Source organism: Peromyscus californicus, unplaced genomic scaffold (assembly GCF_007827085.1).
Source record: "Peromyscus californicus insignis strain IS unplaced genomic scaffold, ASM782708v3 Scaffold_7__1_contigs__length_154581171, whole genome shotgun sequence".
Classification (NCBI taxonomy): domain Eukaryota; kingdom Metazoa; phylum Chordata; class Mammalia; order Rodentia; family Cricetidae; genus Peromyscus; species Peromyscus californicus.
Window position 1 is genome coordinate 107,378,250 of NW_026294595.1, and position 22,352 is coordinate 107,400,601.

The 22,352-nt window shown below is 37.6% G+C and overlaps 1 protein-coding gene across 5 annotated transcripts in view; it reads right to left on the bottom strand.

Annotated features, from left to right (window-relative positions):
• Positions 1-22,352, bottom strand: part of Gpcpd1 (glycerophosphocholine phosphodiesterase 1) — a 57,713-nt gene that overhangs the window by 22,580 nt on the left and 12,781 nt on the right. For 3 of the 5 annotated variants that reach the window (XM_052722596.1, XM_052722597.1, XM_052722598.1), the window contains exons 4-10: positions 21,583-21,667; positions 14,794-14,869; positions 12,976-13,017; positions 9,914-10,037; positions 5,323-5,554; positions 1,513-1,675; positions 882-1,014 (exon numbers count right to left, since the gene is read on the bottom strand). In XM_052722596.1, coding sequence (XP_052578556.1) covers positions 882-1,014; positions 1,513-1,675; positions 5,323-5,554; positions 9,914-10,037; positions 12,976-13,017; positions 14,794-14,869; positions 21,583-21,667 — 855 coding nt within the window. The remainder of the gene's footprint in view (positions 1-881; positions 1,015-1,512; positions 1,676-5,322; positions 5,555-9,913; positions 10,038-12,975; positions 13,018-14,793; positions 14,870-21,582; positions 21,668-22,352) is intronic. The other 2 variants (XM_052722600.1, XM_052722599.1) reach the window with 2 other exon arrangements.

The window sequence follows — 22,352 nt, forward strand, 5'->3', positions numbered from 1 at the left end:
ACCTGGTGTCAAAGGTGGAGAACATAGACATACAACACACACACACACACACACACACACACACACACACACACACACACACACACACACACACACACCGGTAAAGAGAGAACTTATTAACATGGAACTTGAAAGTACTTCTTACTTAAATGTAAGATGATTTGGTTTGAAGATCTGTAAGATCATAATGATAACCACAAAACCCAAAGCAACCTCAGAACCACTCTTTAAAGATATATGTGGGGACTGGAGAGGTGGTTCAGTGGTTGAGAGCATTTGCTGCTATCCTAGAGGACCTGAGTTTGGCTACCAGTATACACTGGATAGCTAACAATCTGTAACTATAGCTCTAGGTGATCTGACACTCTCTAAATTCCATGAGCATTGCACACACATGAACACACACACCACCAACACCACCAACACACACACACACACAAAAAAAAACCAACTTTTTTTTTAAAGGTAGGACTCAATTTTATACTTAGAACCATGGCTATGCAGCTAAGAAAGAAAGAAGCACTAAGGATAACCTTGACCAAACCCTTCCACAGGTGAGGAAATTGAGAGCAGCTTGCAAGAGCAACAACCTTAAGAGTGAGAACAAAGAGACCCAAAAAAGCTTTCTGCATCAAAATTTCCCTCCTGGCTTTCAATTTTTAATATCCTTTTCATTATGCATTCAGTACATCAAAAACATTGAACATTATCTCAGGAGAGACTTGGTTTCTATTGAAAATAGTAAACCCTTGTCCTTATCACCGCTTTTATTTAATTCTAAAGGTAATAAAAAGGCATCTTCTGATATTGAGCAGGTAAATCTATTAACCTTACCAAAAATGGGCTACTGAATGGTAATCCCACCCAAATATGCAACTTACTGGGCAGTTGTTGTTGAATTCCCTGCGCCACGATGTCCAACATCCAGTGGTATTCTTGGCTTCCAATACTTGGAAAATGAAGACTGCATAGAACAACTGTATCCTGGTAACGGCTTGATGATGATAAAATCAACTTCCATAGGGGAAGAAGGGAGGGGGCATGATTAAAAAGACCACTATGAGCTAAGTGGCATCTGAATACAATCAGCTTTGTTAATCTCTATCAAACAAGAAAAGATCAAGGCAAAATTGATTCAGAATAAACCCAGAAAATCCAGTAAGTATGCCCCTTATAGTGTTATTGTCCTAATAATAATGAAAGTAAACTGTTTATTTGATCTTCATCATTTGCAAATACTCTATTTAAACTAATAATTCTTGGGCTGGAGAGATGGTTCAGAGGTTAAGAGCACAGGCTGCTCTTCCAGAAGTCCTTAGTTCATTTCCCAGCAACCACATGATGGCTCACAACCACCTATAATGAGATCTGGTGCTCTCTTCTGGTGTGCAGGCATACATGCAGGTAGAACATGGTGTATATATAATAAATAAATCTTTTAAAAAAAACTATAAAAATTCTAGCATAACCTTAGGTTAGTTTTAAGGGTCTATCTGCTTCTCCTCAACTTACCTCTGACTTTGCCTATAGTTTTTCTGGAATTTCTGCTCATGATGGGCAGAGTAAGGACTCCAGCACTCCTCTCACCCTCAGCAATGGTAGATGACAGGAGGCATGCTGTGCCCACATGTCCAGGAAGTGCATCACCCTGAACTACATGCTCACTGAGATCTTCCTAAAAAAAAAAAAAAAAAGTTCAGAATGTCCTGAATTTTTATTTATATTTTTTACATTTTAAAAAAGTTTTGTGTGTGAATGAGATTTGGCATGCAAATGCCACTGCATACATGTAGAGGTCAAAGGACTACTTGCCATGGGTCTCTTCTTGCATCATGTGAGTGCCAGGATTGAACTCAGGCCATCAGGCTTAGCAGCAAGCACCCTTACCCACTGAGCCATGCTCTCACTGGCTCCATTGAAAAAATTTTTTTAAATGGATTTAGTTCTTAAATTGTGTGTGGGGGGTGGGAGATATATACCTATAAGTACAGTTGCTTGTGGAGGCCAAGAGAGGAGATCAGAACCCCAGGAGCTAGAATTACAGGAGGAAATGAGTTGTCCCACCTAGATACTAGGAACTGAGCTCAGGCCATCCACAAGAACAGAAAAGGGCTCTTAACCACTGAGCTGTTGGGGAATATTTGTGTACACTGTAAAGATGTGTCTCTGCCTAAGGTGCCTACTGATTGATTTAATAATGAGCTGAACAGCCAATAGCTAGGCAAGAGAGAATAGGTGGGATTTCTGGAGAGAGAGACCTCTGGGAAGAGAGGTGGGGATCTTGGCAGCAAGGTGGATGTGCCGTACTAAGAGGTAACTGAGTCACGTGGCATAACATAGATTTAAAAAGTATGGGTTAATTAAGTTATAAGAGCTAGTTGGAAAAAAGCCTAAACTAAGGCCAACCTTTCATAATTGAGACTAAATCTTTGGGTCATTATTTGCAGGCTAGCTGTCCAAAGACAGTCCCACAAGAAAACCTGTTACACTGAGCCACCTTTCTTGACTGCCCTTAATATTTAAACACTGTCAATTTTCATCCCCAAAAGAACTTTGAAGTGAATTTGGAGTCTATGGAAGACAACTAGTGAGAAAGGAATCTAGGAACACATGCTCAATTGGTATGATACTTGCCCAGTATTTATGAAGCCCTAAGTTTGATCTCCAACACACACAAAACGAGATATGGGGGTACATGTCTATAATCTCAGCACTTGGGAAGAGGAAGCAAGAGAGTTGGGCTCAGTTCAAGGTCATTTTTAACTACAGAACAGTTCAAGCTAACCTGAGCTACATGATACCCCACCTCAAAGGTAATTGTACACATGATGTAATTAAGCATGGTGACACATATCTGTAATCAGCACTCAGAAGGCAAGGGTGGGAGTATATTTATAGTGAGATCTTAAGGTAGGCACTTAAGTAATTAAACAAAATATTCAACCAAATCTTCATACTCTATTTTTATAAATTCCATCATCTTAAGTTTAGATCTATAATTTTCACATTAGATCTTATAAGAGGTAGTCAAAAAGACATTCACAAAATATCTAAAAATACCATCAAATTAAGTAATTTAAAGATTAAAAAACTTTTAATATGTAACAAGTTTCACTCAATATGTTTAAGTCTACCTTGATTCTGTTGCTATCAAGAAAATGTAGCTAGGTAATACCACTGTCAAAGCATGTTCTCTTCCCTCAAAAAACAGAAATCAGCAGAGGCGGCAAAGAAGCTAGAGGTTAAGGAAGCAGTACATATAATTAACAGGACAGGCACACTGTATAAGGGCATTAGGGAAGGATCAAGCAAGTATTACTTGCAGGAAGCAAAAGAGCAAACAATTTCTATTGCAAGAGTCATTAGGTTGGGACCTTAGCATAGATTCTTTAAAACCTGACATAAATTTTACTAGCTTTTTAGACCAGCAAGATGGCTGAGCAGGTGAAAGTCCTGCTATGCAAACCTGATGTCTTAGTTACTTTTCCACTGTTGCGATAATACACCATGACCTAAAATAAAGCAACTTAGGGAGGGAAAGGGTTTATTTTAGCTTACAACTTATAGTTCATCATCCAGGAAAGTCAAGGCAGAAACTAAAGAAGAGGCCATACAGAAGCACTGCTAGAATGCCTCTCTCAGTTTGCCTCTCTCAGTTTGATTTCTTTCTTTTTTTTTTCTTTTTTTTTTTTTTTGGTTTTTCGAGACCTCAGTTTGATTTCTTATACCATCTAGGACCACCTGCCCGAGGGTGGCACAATGAGCTGGGCTCCCCACATCATTAATCAAAAAAATACCCACAGATTCACCAACAGACCAATCTTATGGATGCATTTTCTCTATTAGTATGCCCTCTTCCCAGATATGTCTAAGTTTGTGTCAAGTTAACAAAAAAACAACCAGTACATCTGGAAAACTGGGTTCAAACCCCAGACCTACATACAGATGGGACCAAATTGCTAAGTGTCCTCTGACCTTCACACGAGAATGGGCATGAACATCCCACCAATACACACAAACATCATGTACAAACATACACACAATAAAATTAAAATTTTTATTAACTTGTTGCTAAACATATTAAGTTATAAAATAAATCTACCATCACACTGAATTGTCATAATTAAAGGTACATTTGAAGCTGAGGGTGTAACTCAATTGAGAATGTTTGTCTAGCATGCATAAAGCCCTGGTCCCATTTACAGCCCCACAAAAACTGGGCATAGAGGTCCATGCCTATAATTAAGATCATCCTTGACTAACTGAGGCCTGCTGAGGGAATTCCGCCCTTCAGCCCAATAACCAATTGGATGGAATGTTTTTTGGCATTATGGGTGTGGACTGCTCTGAGGCTATGTGACACCTTAAAAACTGTGGGGCAAGGGTCGCAGGCTCTCTTGGGTGGACAGAGCAGGAGCCAGCTGCTGAGAAGTGTGGCTTAAAGTTTGGTTCTCATCGCCTTTGAGCAGAACAGCAGGACAACTGGATCAACTGCAGTGTCTACCTTGTTCTGTGTTGTGAACGTACCTTATAAATCTCATTCCTTAGTAACTCTTACCAGGCACCTTACCTCAATGTCCCTCATTATCTGGTGTCCAATGTGGGGCTAACCCAACGTCCACCTGAAACCCTCGTGGCCTGCCTGGGTGCTTGTACATGGCTACCTGCACGGCTAGCTGCATGCTCAAACTCCATCTTTTAAAATCCCCACTCTGTCAGACATACACCCGGGATGTGTGGTCATCCCCCCTCCACCCACCTTTGTTCCACAGCCTGGTGTCCAAGTTCTGCAGCCTGGAGAGTCCCGCCAGCATTCAGGCTTTGGTCCAGCAAGCAGTTCATGCCAGCTCCAGGAGCACAACACCTTTCATGCCCAAACCCAGGTTTTTAAAATCCCCTCTGCTCCTGACCTGGAGCCACTGGACCCACCAGAGGCGGAGCCTGTAGCAGACTGTTGCCATCACAGGTGCTACTTAGGCACAACCCTGCCCCACTCTGCAGTGCCCACAGCTCCTGCCTCTGAGCTGCCTGCAAGGCCTCCTGTCTCCCACCCTGGCCCCTATGAATGGGCTACAAAAGGCCTCATTAGGAGAAGAAAAAAAAAAAACTTCCACCCTCTCTACTCAATCCATGGAAAGTTCTTTGAACGTTTTATATTTATATTACTTAATAGGCATAGACACCTTGTCCTGGTTTAAAATAGAATTCTACTGAAGTTGCTTATTCTGCTCCACTAAGTTTTTCTAAGGAGCAAAATCTAACCATTTACAAAAATAAGTTCATGCCTGAATTCTCTAATTCCTCACTGAAATAACTACTCACCTCAAAAAAGTCAAAGATTAGTTCCAGGTTATCTGGCTCCATTGTCTGTATGCTGTACTCAGTCCAGCGATCAGGCTGTAAGCCATACCCGCATTCTGGCTGTGAGTGCCTGCACTTGAACTCATTGTCACTTATTAAGGATATCTCCAGGCTGTTGGACATTTTGTGAAGAATAGTGGGAGATACCTTATCATCATCATCTTCCTCCAGACCCTCTAGTGTAAGCTTTACCCTGTATTGACAGGAGAAAATAATGAAACACAGTAAGGGAGGGAAAAAAAAATCATAGAATATACATAAATACAAACAAAGTGTTTTGCAAGGAACAAAAATAACATATTAGACAGACTATCCACACTGCAGGTTTATTTACTGTAATACTAATTATAGCTAGCTCTCAATTTCTTAGCCTTGAAAGAACAAGAACAAGAACTCCTTTTGGGAGATCTCATTTTAGGTAGACAATTTGATAGATGGATTGATCTTCTAAGCACAAACTAAATCAAATTCTACTAGAGCATTTTTAAATGTACATTAGAATTGGAGGTTTAAACTGAACACTTGTGGAATATTCCTTTATACTGTGTGAAAATATGTCACTGTGATTGGTTTCATATAAAGCTAAATGGCCAATAGCTAGGCAAGAGTTTCGGGGCAGAAAGAACGCTGAGAGGAAGGCAGAGAGATGCAGATGTGAACAGGACAGAAGATATGTGGATGACGTAAACAAGCCTCAAGGCAGCACACAGATGAATAGAAATGGCTTAATTTAAGTTTATAAGAGCTAGCTAAAAACAAGCCTAAGCTATTGGTCAAGCTTTCATGATTAATAAGTCTCTGTGTGGTTATTTGGGAGCTGGCAGGCAGGACAGAAATATCCACCTACAGAACACTTGCCACATTCCTCTCTACCACAGTAATAGTCCAGGAACCTTATAAAAAAAACTACTAAAGAAAGTATTACAGCAAACATCACTTTGTATATGTATAAATATTGTCTTTGTTTTTTATTTGGCTCATTTGTTTTAAAACAGGGTCTCACACTATGTACCTCAGATGGCCTGGTATTAGCTATGTAGCCCAGGTTGGCCTCAAACTCATAGTAATCCTGCTATCTCAGCCTCCCCAGTGCTAGGATTATAGGAATGAGCCACAACTTGAGGCTCTATGCATAGATATTATTTGTACATATATGTAGCCACTTTTTTAATCGACCCAAGAATCTGTAATAAGCCTCATAGCAATGAACACAAAGATCAGTTACTCAAACCATAGGGCACAAGGACTAGTCTACTCCTAAAGATAGGCAATTAGTTGTAGAAACTCTGTTTTTTTTTTTTGGTTTTTCGAGACAGGGTTTCTCTGTGTAGCTTTGCGCCTTTCCTGGATCTCACTCTATAGACCAGGCTGGCCTCGACCTCACAAAGATCCGCCTGCCTCAGCCTCCCAAGTACTGGGATTAAAGGCATGCGCCACCACTGCCCAGCTTGTAGAAACTTTTAATATCAAGAAGTATATCGAGGTCAGGACTATTTAATGTAAAACCAATTATAGCTAGCTTTCAATTTCTTAGCCTTCAAAGAACAAGAACTTCGGTCGGGCAGTGGTGACCATGCCTTTAATCCCAGCATTCGGGAAGCAGAGCCAGGCAGATCTCTGTGAGTTTGAGGCCAGCCTGTGCTACAGAGTGAGTTCCAGGAAAGGTGCAAAGCTACACAGAGAAACCCTGTCTCGAAAAAAATAAAAAAAAAAACCAAGAACTCCATTTGGGAGATCTCATTTTAGGTAGACAATTTGACAGATGGATTGATGGTTTTTGTTTTGAGTTATTGAAGTTTTTTAGGGTGCAATACCAGAACAGTATTATTAATGAGTAATCTGCATGCCTGGCCTGTCAAAAACCATCATCTCCTCTCAGAAAGAAAACTCTAGGAATAGTTCTGGACAACTATTAATCAGCCAGAGAGATATATCAGGAGAGGCAAGAAATATACAGAAATGAGCAGACAAGAGAACCATTTAAAAGAGGGGGCAAGTCTAAAGGAAAGGGATCTGTAATGGAACAAAAGATAAAAAAAAAAAAAATCTTCAAATAGCTATATGATGCTGTAGTCCGATACAAATATGAGTAGAATAAAAAAAAGAAAGGTTTCTTTAGAACTTGGTACTACCAGGTTGGGGATTTAGCTCAGTGGTAGAGCGCTTGCCTAGCAAGCGCAAGGCCCTGGGTTTGATCCTCAGCTCAAAAAAAAAAAAAAAAAAAAACAACAACAACAACAACAAAAAACACTTGGTACTCCTGAGATACATGTTCACTGCTATACTTAAAATGCAAATGCTATGCCAAGTTTTAAAATTACTGAGGCCATTACAGACACATTTGTTTTCTAAACCATGATGGCTAAGTCTATCATTAATAATAAATTTCAGTGAAAAAGATGACCAGAACAGACACCTATTTCTAGCTATGCACATTTATTTCAACAAGAATCAAATCTTTTATTGTAGAGTCCAACTACAAAGTTATAAGAAAATATTTTGGTTCAAGTCTAATGAACTAAGTAGCAATCAAAACCCTCAAAATGATTTCTATATAAACAAGAATGGCATAAGATACAGTACTAATTTTCATTCAAATCAGACCCCCCAACTATTATTTCTTCAATGCAGCACAGGAAAAACATCCTAAAGTCTTACTCTAATGAGACAATTCACTAAACTGCGCAGAGTAGTGCATGTCTATAATCTGTGCACTAGATTTTGACATTGCAGACTACACTTCTCCAGCATGTTTTTACTTTTTTTGTTTTGTTTTGTTTTGTTTTTCCGAGACAGGGTTTCCCCGTGTCGTTTTGGAGCCTGTCCTGGATCTCACTGTACACCAGGTTGGCCTCCAACTCACAGAGATCCGCCTGGCTCTGCCTCCCGGGTTCTGGGATTAAAGGCGTGCACCACCACTGTCCAGCTTTACTTTTATTTTTAATGATTCTCACTATTAATGCCTTTCCCTTTGGGAAATTTTGAGTGGGCCTTGGTAAAAGACGAAAATGTGTACAATGGTAGCCTCTCTAAACAAAGTTAATTCTCTGGAAAAAAAATATCTGACACTTTGGAGCCAGGAATCACATTGTGTCCTCTTAATTACACAAAGAACAGGAAAATTAGATATTGACTAGACACAACTGATGCCAAGGATGAAATGCCTACAAGTCAGGTCTACAGCCTGAGGCCATCAGGAGCAAGAATTCAGTTAATAAGTATAGAGAAATCAGAATGGTATGGTATAACGGGAAAACAGGAAGACATCAGGACCTTCCCTTTCAGGAGTGCATGAGGGGAAACAGGCCCTTATAAAAGACTAAGACACAAAGGGACACATTTAAGGAACAGCTCAGTGCTTATCCCCTGGAGGGATGAAAATAGCTCTTAAATTGTAGTGGAGTGTCTAGTCCTAGAAGTCCTTTACCCAAGGTCAGGCATTTGGATAAGGGTCCCCATTTCCTCAGGGGCTTGATAAAAGTTCCTGCTTGCGACAAAGAAAGTTGTCTCTGGAAAGAGGAACTTGTGGCCCTTCATTAACATATGACTGTTGCCCATTGTCAAGATCAGTGCTAGATTCCTCAGCTGCAGATCTCAAGCCACAGCCCAGCTCACTCGCCCCTTTTCTCCACTTTAATCCTATGCAACTCTTGAGTATAAAAGGTTTAATCATTTTTCCATAAATGCTGCTGGCAATCATCCAGATTCACCGAGATCATGTCAGCCCCTCCCCCCAACTCCACACATCATCTTTGTTACCTGAACACCCACCCACCACCCACCCCTGCTGAAGCAGGTCTCTGGCAGTCACTTTTTCTTGTGATTGGGATATGTTTTATAACATATTTAGGTAAGTATAGTAAAACAACTAAAGATTTACAGGGTATAATATCATTATAAATTATATTAAAAAGATAATATCAAGGTCTCCAGTTACTGCAAATGGACATTTCTACCCAGCCTTGATATACCAGAAAAGCTTGCTTGTTATATATCAAAACTTAGAATTCTTGATTCCAAAATCACATGGTTAGAAGCCAAGAGTCAAGGTAGGCTACATCTTAAGGAAGCCAGCTTACTCAGATTTATGTTCAAAACTAATTTAACTATCTTTGCAAAGCTTTTCCATCTATCCCTAAAACAGGGAGTGGGGAGGGAGGAAGAGGAAGGAAAGCAGACTCTGGAGTTGCCAGGATAACTTTTACCTTTCACTGTCAAAAACTTTAAGTCATAACAAAGTTGGGACTCTAAAAGCCATTTCTGACAATCATTTTCTGTTCATGCCATTTTCCTCTCTCCATAAAATTACTTATTTTATCAACTTTAAAGCAATCTCTACAGTATGAAAGGTTAAATGACAGAAACTACTTGTTTTTATAAAAGAGAATTTTTCTGGTTGCAAATTTAGAGATTAAGACTAATATAAATATGTGTAACAGTAGCATTTGAGGGAGGTAAACAGTTCATCCTAGAATCCTATCATTTTAAAGGTCAGAAATCTACAGTAATAGCAAAAATAAATGGCCTAAGTAATAAAATCACATGGTCATACCTAAATCTAGACTTTTTGAATTTTTTCTTGGTAATTGAGACAGGAGGTTTCTCAGAATAATGCAGACGTAATCTTATTTCAGTCTGACATGTGAGCCATCCAGAATCCAGTGTTTCAACACCATCTGGTGGGATAAAAAGGATAATATAATTACACAGTTGTAAGCAATCCAGTTAAGTTTAATACATATTAACAATTCTAGTTCACATTCATATTTCAATACACTGAGATTATATAATACTGGTCTCTTTCCAACATTAAATGTAATTAATACATTAACTATAATTTAAAAAACCTTAAATGTGTCGCTGAAAAAGAACTTTCATTTTAAGTTAGAGAAACAAAGCGAACTGACTACTAACAGTCAGCTACTTGGAACTTTGAGTAAATCTGTAAGAATTGCCATTATAGGCTGGGCATGTCTGTACACTTTTAATCCCAAGACTCAGGAGGCAGAGGCAGGTAGGTCTCTGTTAGTTCCAGGCCAGCCAAAGCTACATAATAAGAGATCTGTCTCAAACAAACAAACAAGGATTGTTGCTGGGCATGGCACCCTTCCATCTCAGCTGGGCATGGTACCCTGTTAGTTCCAGGCCAGCCAAAGCTACATAGTAAGAGACTTGTCTCACAGATAGATGAATGGATGGATGGAGGGAGGGAGAGAGGGAGGGAGGGAGGGAGGGAGGGAGGGAGGGAGAGAGGAAGGGAGGAAGGGAAGAAGGGAAGGGAAGGAAGGAGGGAGGAAGGGAGATAGATAGATACATACATACATATATATAAGGATTGTTGCTGGGCATGGCACCCTTCCATCCCAGCACTCAGGAGGCAGAGGCAGGAAGATCTCTGAGTTGAGGCCAGCCTGGTCTAAAAACAAACAAAAAACAAAACTTGAAAGTCTTCATATCCAACTACATCTGACTATGGGACTAGTATGAAAGACTGGAGAAATGAGAAGAACTAAACTGTGTCAGCTCTGATTCTCATACTAAGATGTGCCAGCCACCATAACAAATAGTGTAATCACATTCTGTTAATACTACTTAACTTGAAGTTGCCTACCAATGAAGATAATAAAATTTTCAAATACCAGTGGTGCTGTTTTAAACCTAACCTTTTAAATCAACAGGACTTAAAAAAAAATCAAAAGGTATAACTTATGAATGTCTTAAAATCTTCAAATTTCAAACATTATTTGTAAAATGGATAAAGTCAAAGAAATGCTTTTCCACCCTGAAAACTAACTAAAGCTGAATTTAAAATGCACTGGGAAATGAAAAAGATAGCAACAAATACAGAAATGCTACAATTTATAAGCGTAAAAAGTAATTAACATGACAGATATTATAACATACATTATAGCTGAAGAAAAATCTATTCTCTGGGGGCTGGAGAGAGTATATCTGCTCTCACAAAGGACCTGAGTTCAGATCCCAGCACCCACAGTAGACAGGTCACAACTACCTGTAACTCCAACTCCAAGGGAATCTGTCACCCTCTTCTGGCCTCTGTGGACACCAGCACTCAGGTGCACAGAAACATACACAATTAAAAATAAAATGATCTTAACTGGGAGCAGTGGCACAGAGGCAGATAGAGCTCTATGAGTTCCAGGCCAGCCAAGGCTACATAGTGAAACCTTGTCTCAAAAAAACAAAACAAAACAAAAAACCAAACAAACAACAACAACAAACCATTCTCTATAAAGTTTTAAAAAAGCATAAATAGCCGGGCGGTGGTGGCGCACGCCTTTAATCCCAGCACTCGGGAGGCAGAGGCAGGTGGATCTCTGTGAGTTCGAGGCCAGTCTGGTCTACAGAGCGAGAGCCAGGAAAAGGCGCAAAGCTACACAGAGAAACCCTGTCTCAAAAAAAAAAAAACAAAACAAAACAAAAAAAAAAGCATAAATATATTTTGTAAATAATAGTACAAGACTTTAAAAATAAGCATTAAAGCTATTCAAACATTTTAGACTATATTATTTTTTCAATATAATACTTCCTAATGAAATAGTGGGAAATGTTCAATTCCTTTTCAAATACTGCCATAGCATATATACTGCCTCTGTGTTTAATGTATATAGTAAATCCTTTAAAGAGCATTCTTGCCAGGAAAGCACAGTGGTCACCAGCAACTCATCTCTGGTTCAGAGTCAGACCACTTCTGACCCTTAGGTACAGCACTTAGGATAAGACAAGGCAGCAAGGCAGTCTTCTAATGGACTGGGAGACTTTCAACCACTAGAGAAAGTTTGATTTTTTTTTTTTTTTGAGACAGGGTTTCTCTATGCAGCTTTGTACCTTTCCTGGGACTCACTCTGTAGCCCTGGCTGATCTCAAACTCAGAGATCCGCCAGGCTCTGCCTCCCAAGTGCATGGATTAAAGGTGTGCGCCACCACCGCCAGGCAGGAAGTTTGAATTCTGAGGATAAAGTACTTACTGGAGCAGAAAGGCATAAAAACAATTAACATTTTAAGCATATTTTGAAGATATGTTTCTTCACTATAAATTAGTTTTTGAAGAGTTAGCCAGAATTACTAGAACATTCCAGCTGTCTGGATTTATTCTAAACACATTATTTAAACATATAAAATCTACAAATTTAGCCCACAAGCAACACTTAGCTCTTTAAATGCTTAGAACCATTATATTTTCAATATAAGTGTTAAAAAGAAATGGTAGGCTAACATTTTAATACTAATATATATAATTTTAAAAATATTGTACCTATTTATGGGTATGGTATCATTAATTTAAAATATATATTCCATGTGTAATCAAATCAGAGAGATTAGCATTATCTACCTCCTCTACCAGGTATACTTCTTTATAATTATATAAACTCCTAAATCTGAAATGACCAAACACTAAATGCAAACCTTGAAGCTATTTATGATTTAACAGAATATACTTGTCTCTATTTTCTTTCTTTCTTTCTTTTTTTTACTTTTCTCTATTTTCAGTGTCGCATTGTGTTGTCTCAGTATATTACGTATTTCCAATGAGATGTTAAGGCAAAAGGTTAATCATACCATTAAACGTTTTCAAAATTCAGTCTCACTTACTGTGGATTCCAAATTGTCCATCATCAATAATGATTTCGCTTTCTGGAATTCAAGGAAAATAAAAAGCCTAGTTAAAAACTCATGATGTCTACAGAATGAATGAACAACTGAAAATTTACATTAAGTACTGTTTAAAATGGTAATTGTATATATAACGTAAAGCAGCCTACGTGAATAAGCATGTTTATTGTGGCCCTGGATAAAGTATTCCCTTTCAAGAGGCCAGCAAGCAATGTTGGTCCTACAGACTTGAGTGATTGTTCACAAGGAGAGACAAGGTCCTGGGAAGTTGCTCTAGGATGGGACAAAGCTCAGCACTCACCATGCATGAGCCTACCAAGCTCCTTGCTTATGTCTCAAACCAACAGTCTTGGCACAATTAAAATGCTTATTCTTATGTGGTTCACATCCAGAACTTGGCTAAGTATTAATGTCCTCAAACTCCAACATTCTTGCAGCCAGCCAAAAGCTTTATAAACAGCATCAACTTACCTGTGCATACAGAGCTGTGGAGAGCTACCAAGAGTAAGTGCTAGCACAGCCCTTCACTAACAGTTCAAGATCATGAAAAAAGCTGCAAAGCTGTATCTAGTAAAACATGAAAGACGTTTCCTTCTTGGTACTCTTCTCAGCTTACTTTTAAGCAAGCCTGAAGCCATCTGTTAGAATAAATGGCGTGTTTTCCTAAACACTGTCCAGCAGACTGCACATCGCCTTTAAGTTTACATCACCTTCCCCCCCAAAGCAGAACATTAATTTCTATGAGAACAGAAATAAAGTCATCCCACTTCTCACAATGCAAAAATATATTTAATTTCAAGATGCATCCAAATGCAAACTGTGTTTTAAAATACTTAATTCCCATTAAGCTCCAACTTCAATATTAACTACTATAATTCTAAAGATGCTGCTGTAAAATCTATCAAAAATATATTAAATGTATTACATATATTATATGTAAGAAGAAAATCCAATAAGGAAGATGGAATGAGACATCTATTTAAACAACATGTGTCCTTTAAAGAGGGCAAAGCAGAAACTCCTACCACTTCCTAATCTAAGCTACAAACCCCACAACCAGTTGTTATTCCTCAACTTTGATTTTCTGGAGGAACTAAAACATGTTCTTCTCTGACTGATTCACTTCACAATTACAAGTGAGTAGTTTCATGTATGTAAAATGAGTGTCAAGATCTATTTTCAGCACAGACTTGTGAACTAAAAAACACTTGTATGAAGAGAATTGCCATTTTTTTTTTTTGGCACAGAAAATTGAATTAAAAAACAAAAAACCTCTGAATATAAATAATAGCACAGCCAAGAGGGAGTTTAAATGAATTAGAATATGTCAACTATAACAAAGAATTGTAAATTCATTTGTTTAAGTATTTACTAGTATTTAAAAAACAAATATGATAACTATTAGCATTCAAAACTGAACTTTTGAGAGTTTTTGTTTTAGATCAATTCTTTCTTAAAATGTTCTCTAAATTTGAGCAAGAAAGCTAATAAAGCCATGAATCCTCAGTAAAGATTATTATTAACTTTCTAACAATTCCAAATTTCAATGTCTCATAATAATCTAAAACCCCCAAATAAAAATAAGTAGACAAGCATTTCTAATCGTTTATAAAAAGAGGCTATAAAAACTGTTTAGTTTTGAAATAAGATCCATAAAATGTTAAGTGATTATCTGTAGTACTGACAATGCATTGATTTTAAACTTCAGAATAAAAATGCACCAAGTCCCTAAGCCACTGTGCAGCACATTAGTAACTTTATGCATACGCCTCAAACAGATGCAGTTAATGCCCATACCTAAAGGGGTTATTGATCGTGGTTGTAGATGAGTCTCCCACTTGTGAACTATGACTTGACATGGACCACCGATAGTCTGCAATTTAAAAGTTAAACGTCTGCAATAATTTCTTATATCTTATTTCTACCCATGGTTTCATTAGATGTTTGTGGCCTAAGTCTTACACTAAATATGAGACCAAGAAACAAGAAATTCATCTTGCTAATTATCAATACTATTATGTCCCAAATCAGACATGTACCCAGGTCACAAAACATGATGAAATACTACAAAAAAAAATGAGTTAAAGCAATAAATAAAAAGAACTGAGATGAACTGGCACACAAAACTCTCTTTAACCCATTTGCAAATTTATCTACAATACTTTGGATTTTTTTTTAAAGAAAAATTAACTTTGCACCAATATTAATTCTATTGTAAGTTAAAGTTAACATCAATTATATTTCCTTTGGTATATCAAAGGGGTGTTTCTAAATATTCCCCTACATGTTTAGGAGACAGCCTAAACAACCTATGAGAGCAGGACAAGAGCAAGGACAAGATCACTTAGCACACATTACTGCAGGTAATCACTAGAGGTATAGCAAAGTCTTCTACTTAAGAATACTGCTTATTACATTTCTCATATTATAGTAACTCATGTTTGCAAAGAGCACAAGAAATCCTAGAAGAATACATAAGTGAACAGCCAAGTCTGAAGAATAACTGTGGTAAAGGGAAACTAAATTAACACCAAATTTGAGATTTACGCTTTCAAATTTAAAAGCCATAGTATAATAATTTCTAATGTTGATATCATGTTTCCTTACTAGTAAAGAAAATTATGTGCTGTTGCTGCCACACAATTTTAGAACAGGAATGAACCAACAGCAAAGGCCCTCTGAACAAACACAAGGCAGACTAAAGAAACTTACATATTTAAAATCATATGCCAAAAAAGTACTTATACATTTTAAAAGCAGACTTTGAAACTGTAACCCTATAAGATAGAAATTTTTGTATACTCTCTGACGATTTAAACAAAATATAGAGATGCAAAAAGGAAATACAAAAATTACTCACTATTACACTATTTCTGAATAATTACTACCAACATAAATCTTTGAACTTGGAATATATAAGCGTCTCTGTGTAAATTATACACTTTAGATGGCTCTTCCATAAGAGTATTCCACAATCTTATTGGATTTAATTGTTGATTTAATTTGGTAAATGTGCCAATTAATCAGTATCCAACAAAACAGGCATAGTATTAAACAACATAATTCCAGAACTTAAAACAAACAGGTAAATTCTTTTCTAAAATTTATAAACAGTTAAAAACTACAACAGCACTGGAGGTTACTCAAATCACTAACTCTGAGATACTAAATGACATGTTCTTTCACAATACCTCTTTGCCATTACATTGGTCATCTAAAATATGGTGAATATTATAATTTCCAATACACTAAAAAAAGTACATTTAATCCTGCAATACTTGCTATATGCTTAAAACTGTTTGTTTTTAAATTGTTTTTACATTAATTGAGAGTGTGAGTGCGTGTGTGCGCGTGTTCCTATGCTCACACATGCAGGCATATTTTCATCTGTCTTTTATTTTAATCTTCAAAAGAGGCAAATATACACATTAAAAACAGGTATGTTTCTTAGTAATGAAAGCAAAGAATTACCTAATCTAAGCTTTTTCTCATTCACTCCACCTCTCTTACATCCTTCTACCTCCTGGCAGGCAAACTATCTTTCAAAGATGGTATGGATTTATCAGTAATCAAATGTGAACTAAAAGAGTGCCATGAATAGAACTATCAACAGGGATAAAACAGGAAGAAAAGAGTTTGTTTTGCTTTGGTGTAGTTCCAGTGTCAGGATAACTCCACGGAATGATGACTACAGTACCTCCCACCTACGAACAGTCTTGTGAATTATATATTTCGTAGGAAAACTATTTTAGTAATTATTTTAATACCTTGACTTTCATCAATTAGTGACAGATCTATTACTCACATAGACAACTGCCTAGACTTGAATAATGAGGAACAGTTTAATAGGTGACTTTCTGTCTACAAGCATTCCCACTATAGATACGTGTTGGCTGATGCAGTATTAGAGTAAAGAAACAAAAACAACACACCTGTAATCCCAGTACTCAGGAGCCAGAGGCAGATAGATCTCTGAGTTGAGGCCAGCTTGGTCTACATAGCCAAGTTCCAGACCAGTCAAGGCTACATAGTAAGATCCTCATCTCAAAAAACAAAACAAAACAAAACAAAAAACCTAGTTTTAAAATAAGTACATTGATTTCTAAGCTGTTGACTATGACTTTTACATTAGAGAATATAATCTTAAATTTAAATTTCACTGATGGGCTTAAAAAATAACACTGAAATATTAGGAAATTTAAAATCTCAGTAATGATTAAAAAATACATAATTGGCTGGGCAGTGGTGGCACACGCCTTTAATCCCAGCACTTGGGAGGCAGAGGCAGATGGATCTCTGTGAGTTCGAGGCCAGCATGGGCTACAGAGTGAGTTCCAGGACAGGCTCCAAAGCTACACAGAGAAACCCTGTCTCGAAAAACCAAAAAAAAAAAAAAAGGAAAAAAAATCCTTTATGCTAATATGCTAATCTATAGGCTAAATATAATCATCCATTCTTTAAAATTTTGAGAAAGAACAGTTTTATTTCTGCAAATGATGTGATAACTTTAAGCTTTTGGAATACAGTAGGTTATTTTTGAAGAAAAAGGAGCAAACATTTTGTTAACATAAATACCTGCAGTTACTTCACAATTTAATATATAAAATCATGACTATAGAAATATTTCTAAACATTACTAACAAAAATGTTTGCATTAATTTCTGAAAAGATTTACTTATTGCTTTCTCTTTAAAAACTTATTTTTAATTATGTACAGGTGTGTCTGCATGTGGCTGTGTGGTGCAGGTGCCCTTGAGGCCAGAGACATCAGATCCCTAGAAGCTGGAGTTACCCACCATTGTGAGCTAACTGTTGTAGCTGTGGGGAACTAAGCTCAGGCTCTTGGATAGCAGCAACAGCCCTTAGTCACTGATCTGTTTCTCTAGCCCCATTTGTTGGCTTCTAACACCACTCAAGTACAACAAGCCACAGGAGAGAGAAAGGACACAGAGATGAGTCTGGTGTATGTTTTTATACATCAGCACACACCAAATTCAGAGTCAGGTAAAGGCACTGCTTAAAGACAAACTTTACTGATTCCTTTCTTCCCACAATTTAAAAAACAACCTGCATGTATGAAGACAGGATTTTTTTTTTTTACTCTACAATACCAAATACAATATTATGTAACTACATTTCTACTAAGTCCAATAAAAAATGATCATCCTGACATGATTCAAATAAAGGTAGGTGGACCTCAAGTTAACAGAAAAGCATTTGGCATCCAGAAGAATATTATTATATCAAGAAGCCACTCTAAAAAATAACAAGTTAGCCTATTGTAAAAATGAGCAATTATCTTATAACTGACTGACTTGTTAAAGCATTTTAAAAATTAAGAGAGACGCCGGGCAGTGGTGGCACACGCCTTTAATCCCAGCACTCGGGAGGCAGAGGCAGGCGGATCTTTGTGAGTTTGAGGCTAGCCTGGTCTACAGAGCGAGATCCAGGAAAGGCACAAAGCTACATAGAGAAACCCTGTCTCGGGGGGGAAAAAAAATTTAAGAGAGATGATAGTCAAAATAAAAGTTAACAATGAATTAAATTATGAGTGTTAGCATTATAAAAATTATGATACTTTTTTTTAAACGTTTATTTATTTATTATGTATACAGTGTTCTGCCTGCATGTGTCCTTGCAGGCCAGAAGAGGGCACCAGATCTAGTTGCAAGTGGTTGTGAGCCACCATGTGGTTGCTGGGAATTGAACTCAGGACCTCTGGAAGAGCAGTCAGTGCTCTAAACCACTGAGCCATCTCTCCAGCCCAAAATTATGATACTTTTAAAACATAATGGCTTGTTTTCACAAAAAAATTAGTTTTTCAAAAAGTATAATAAAAATTGGGTACATTTCACTCTAAAAAAAAAATTCACCAACTCCTTAAATTTAAATTTTAATTCCTTAAAAAAGTAGTTTAGGGCCTGAACATATAGGTTAACAGGTTAATTGTTAAGACACTGGCTGTCCTCCCAGAGGACCCAGGGTTCAGTTTCCAGTATCCACACAGTGGCTCACAGCCATCCATAATTCCAGTCCTAATTGTGATCCCCTCTGGGATCACAATTCTTCTGGCCTCTGGGGATACCAGGCACACACATGCTGCACAGGCATGCAGACGCACAGGCAAAATACTCATAAATGAAATAAATAAATCTTTTTAAAATTCATTATTTAGGGAAGATGTGAAATCAAAAGACTCTATGTGGACCCACAGAGTTTCCATTCCAGGAATGTCCATCACCTTTGTTTGCTATATTTAAATAAAGGAACAATTGCTTCCTGTAAAATTTATCAAATACCTTACTCTCACTTTACAAAGCCTATAAGAATAAACACAGCTTTGAGAAACTGAGAAAAGGGAGGAGGAGCTCACAATACCCTCCCTTTCCAGTGCTCCACAGATCATCAATTTGCTAGGGATAGACGTTTTCTGCAGTGGTCTAGAGATTGGCAAGTTGTTTATTCTCCTATAAATAACCCTTCACCCATGCACCTGTAAGAAATTGCAACCAAACTCACTGGTACTCGAGCACATACTCATGGATGTGTGCATGCACGCACGCACGCGCGCGCACATACACACCCCAAGGAAGAAAAAAGGAAAATAGAAAAGCTGAGATTAAAAAGGACTTTACAATTCTAGCAAACTAAAAAGAACATGTCAAGGAGAAGAAAAGTATGGAAAAACATGAATTGTGACATTGTATTTGCTTACAATAAAATTTAGTAATGAATGGAACCCAGGAAGCCTGCATTGAAGCCCTTCATCTTACAGATAGAGCTGGCATCCATCTAAAGGAGAAGAGCAATCACAAGCTCATCTGCCTCACGTTCTATAGATGCCTAACTAGACCTCCTAAAACTCCTGTCCAGTGACCTGCTTATCTTCCACTTCAGCTTTCCTATCAACCATAATATTTATAAAATATGGATTCAACTCATTCATGTATTTTCATTATTCAAGATTCCTTGCATAGGTCTATCATTTGGCAATACACTGTTAAGACAAAGTTTTGTGATAATTATAATAAAAAATGTTTCATTTTAAAAAGGCTACCAACTTTTAGAAGTGTCATTTTATGCTGGCATGAGGGGAAAAGACTGTAGCCATATGCATGGGATTTTATGTAGCTATTTACTCTAGTCCATGAAAAACATACTTACCAGGGCAGCCCCTGCATCACACGGTACATGTGTACACGATACAGAGCAAGCACCTACTTAAAGAAACACACTCACCAACATATACTGTAAACTTTTGCAAGTATTACAAGGGAAAACTCAGTTGGTTACTGTTAGGCAGATTTCCTGCCAATTTTCCAAGAGGTATCAGTGGACTAATCTGCTGCTTTTGGTTACATTTTTCCATGAAAATAACCACACTACAAGTTGGCTTATTGTGGCCTGTGTTGACAATAGTTTTATGTAACTGCCTAAAGTACTCACTTTCACTGTCCAGATCCTCTTTTCCAAATAAAATTTAATTTCCCATTACACAAAGTTTCTGTATACCAGGACTCTCATACATCTAAACCCGAGTGCCATGGTTTGTTTACTCATACATATTGTTCAATTTGTACTGGAGGACTGGACCATGAGGTACAACCCCTAGACCAACCAAATAAGCAGATGCTCTTTGTTGTTACACTATTGTCAAGATAAGCCAACACCATAATTACCCACAATGTAATTTCAGTTCAGTTACTGAGTGCTTACAAAATATTCCTGGAATAAAAAACGTAATAGGTGCAAAAGACAGCTAGAGTGGATTTGTCCGTTTTTATGACAGCTGAGAGTGAGATAACAGTGGTTGCTAATATGTTCATATATGAAAGTATTCTATAATTCCCAAGGGAAATACATTTTTTTCCAAAGGCCTAGTCCATGTTTTGTTTCCTACACCCCTGCTAAACCCTTGTTCACATGCACAAGTGTGGCAAAGGTAAAAATCCAAAGGGAAAGAAAGAATCCTTTCACTAAATAAATCAATGTCTGTAAATTAAGGAAACAAGTTAACATTTTCTTTTCTGAAAGTTAAACAATCCTGAAATAAGCTGTGAACAGGTAGATTTAGAACCAACAGATGCTCAAAACTTTTGGAGAAGACCCTGACTGATGAGCAGCATCTATGTAAAGCTCTAAGAGGAATCACTCTGCTTTTGGTAGGTGTTAAACAATGCAGTCACTAAGAGACAGATGACTGCCATGAAATAATTTTTAAAAACAGTAACCTGCTTAAAGTTGGCTAACGTACTTCTCTAAATGTATTTATACCACATATTAAAAACAAATGAAAAAAATTCTAATTGATACTAGTTTACAAAGTTACAGAAAATCCATGCATTAGATTAACACTGTAGAACATACTTACTATTTATTAGTCTTTCAAAAATCCCATGACAGACAATGTTTGTCTGTGAAGTAGGTACTTACTTGTTTTTCTGTTTTTGTTTTTTGGTACGAAAATGTTATTGACAGTTCTATTCCTTTTTGACCAAAACATACTCATTTAACTTCTAATGTTTTCAACTTAAAGTAGTTGCTTTTGAAAGTCCTAAAGAAATTGGAAAATAAAGAAAAACATACCTTTGGTTCTAAAAAGCACCCTCTGAAGTAGCGGTACTGAATTGATATTCCTCTACTGAGAGCAATCGTTGCTTTCCATAACATACTGATGGATTGGGGACAAAAAAAACAAACAAACATCAACATCAACGTAAAATGTATAAAGAACTCACAATTCACAAAACTTCTCAAATAAGGACCCTACTGCTGTGGGATACTTGTACACTATGTGAAGATGTGCTCCTGTGATTGGTGTAAGAGAAAGTTAAATGGCCAATAGCTAGACAGAAGACAATAGGTGAGACTTCCAGGCAGAGAGAGGAAGTCATAGGGCTGAATGTATGCATGTAAGATTCACCAGTGAGACACCGAGAGGAAACAGGAGGTGCAGGATGAAAGAAAGGTAACGCCACATGGCAGAACGTAGATTATTATAAATGGGTTAATTTAAGTTATAAGAGCTAGTTGAGAACAATCCTAAGCTGAGCCCAAACTTTCATAATTAATAAGTCTCCGTGTCATATGTGAGCTGGCGGCTCAAAGAAAAATCCAACTACGCCCTACCCATGATTTTACTCCAGGCTTGTCCAGCAGGCAGTGAGAATGCAGTGGTAACCCCATCCTCAAGGAGTTTGCTTTCCCGTGTGGGTAAACAAATACATAAGCAAACTACAAACATGAAACTAGCCGGGGGATGGTGGTGGCGCACGCCTTTAATCCCAGCACGTGGGAGGCAGAACCAAGCAGATCTCTTGAGAGTTCCAGGCTAGCCTGGTCTACAGGGCGAGATC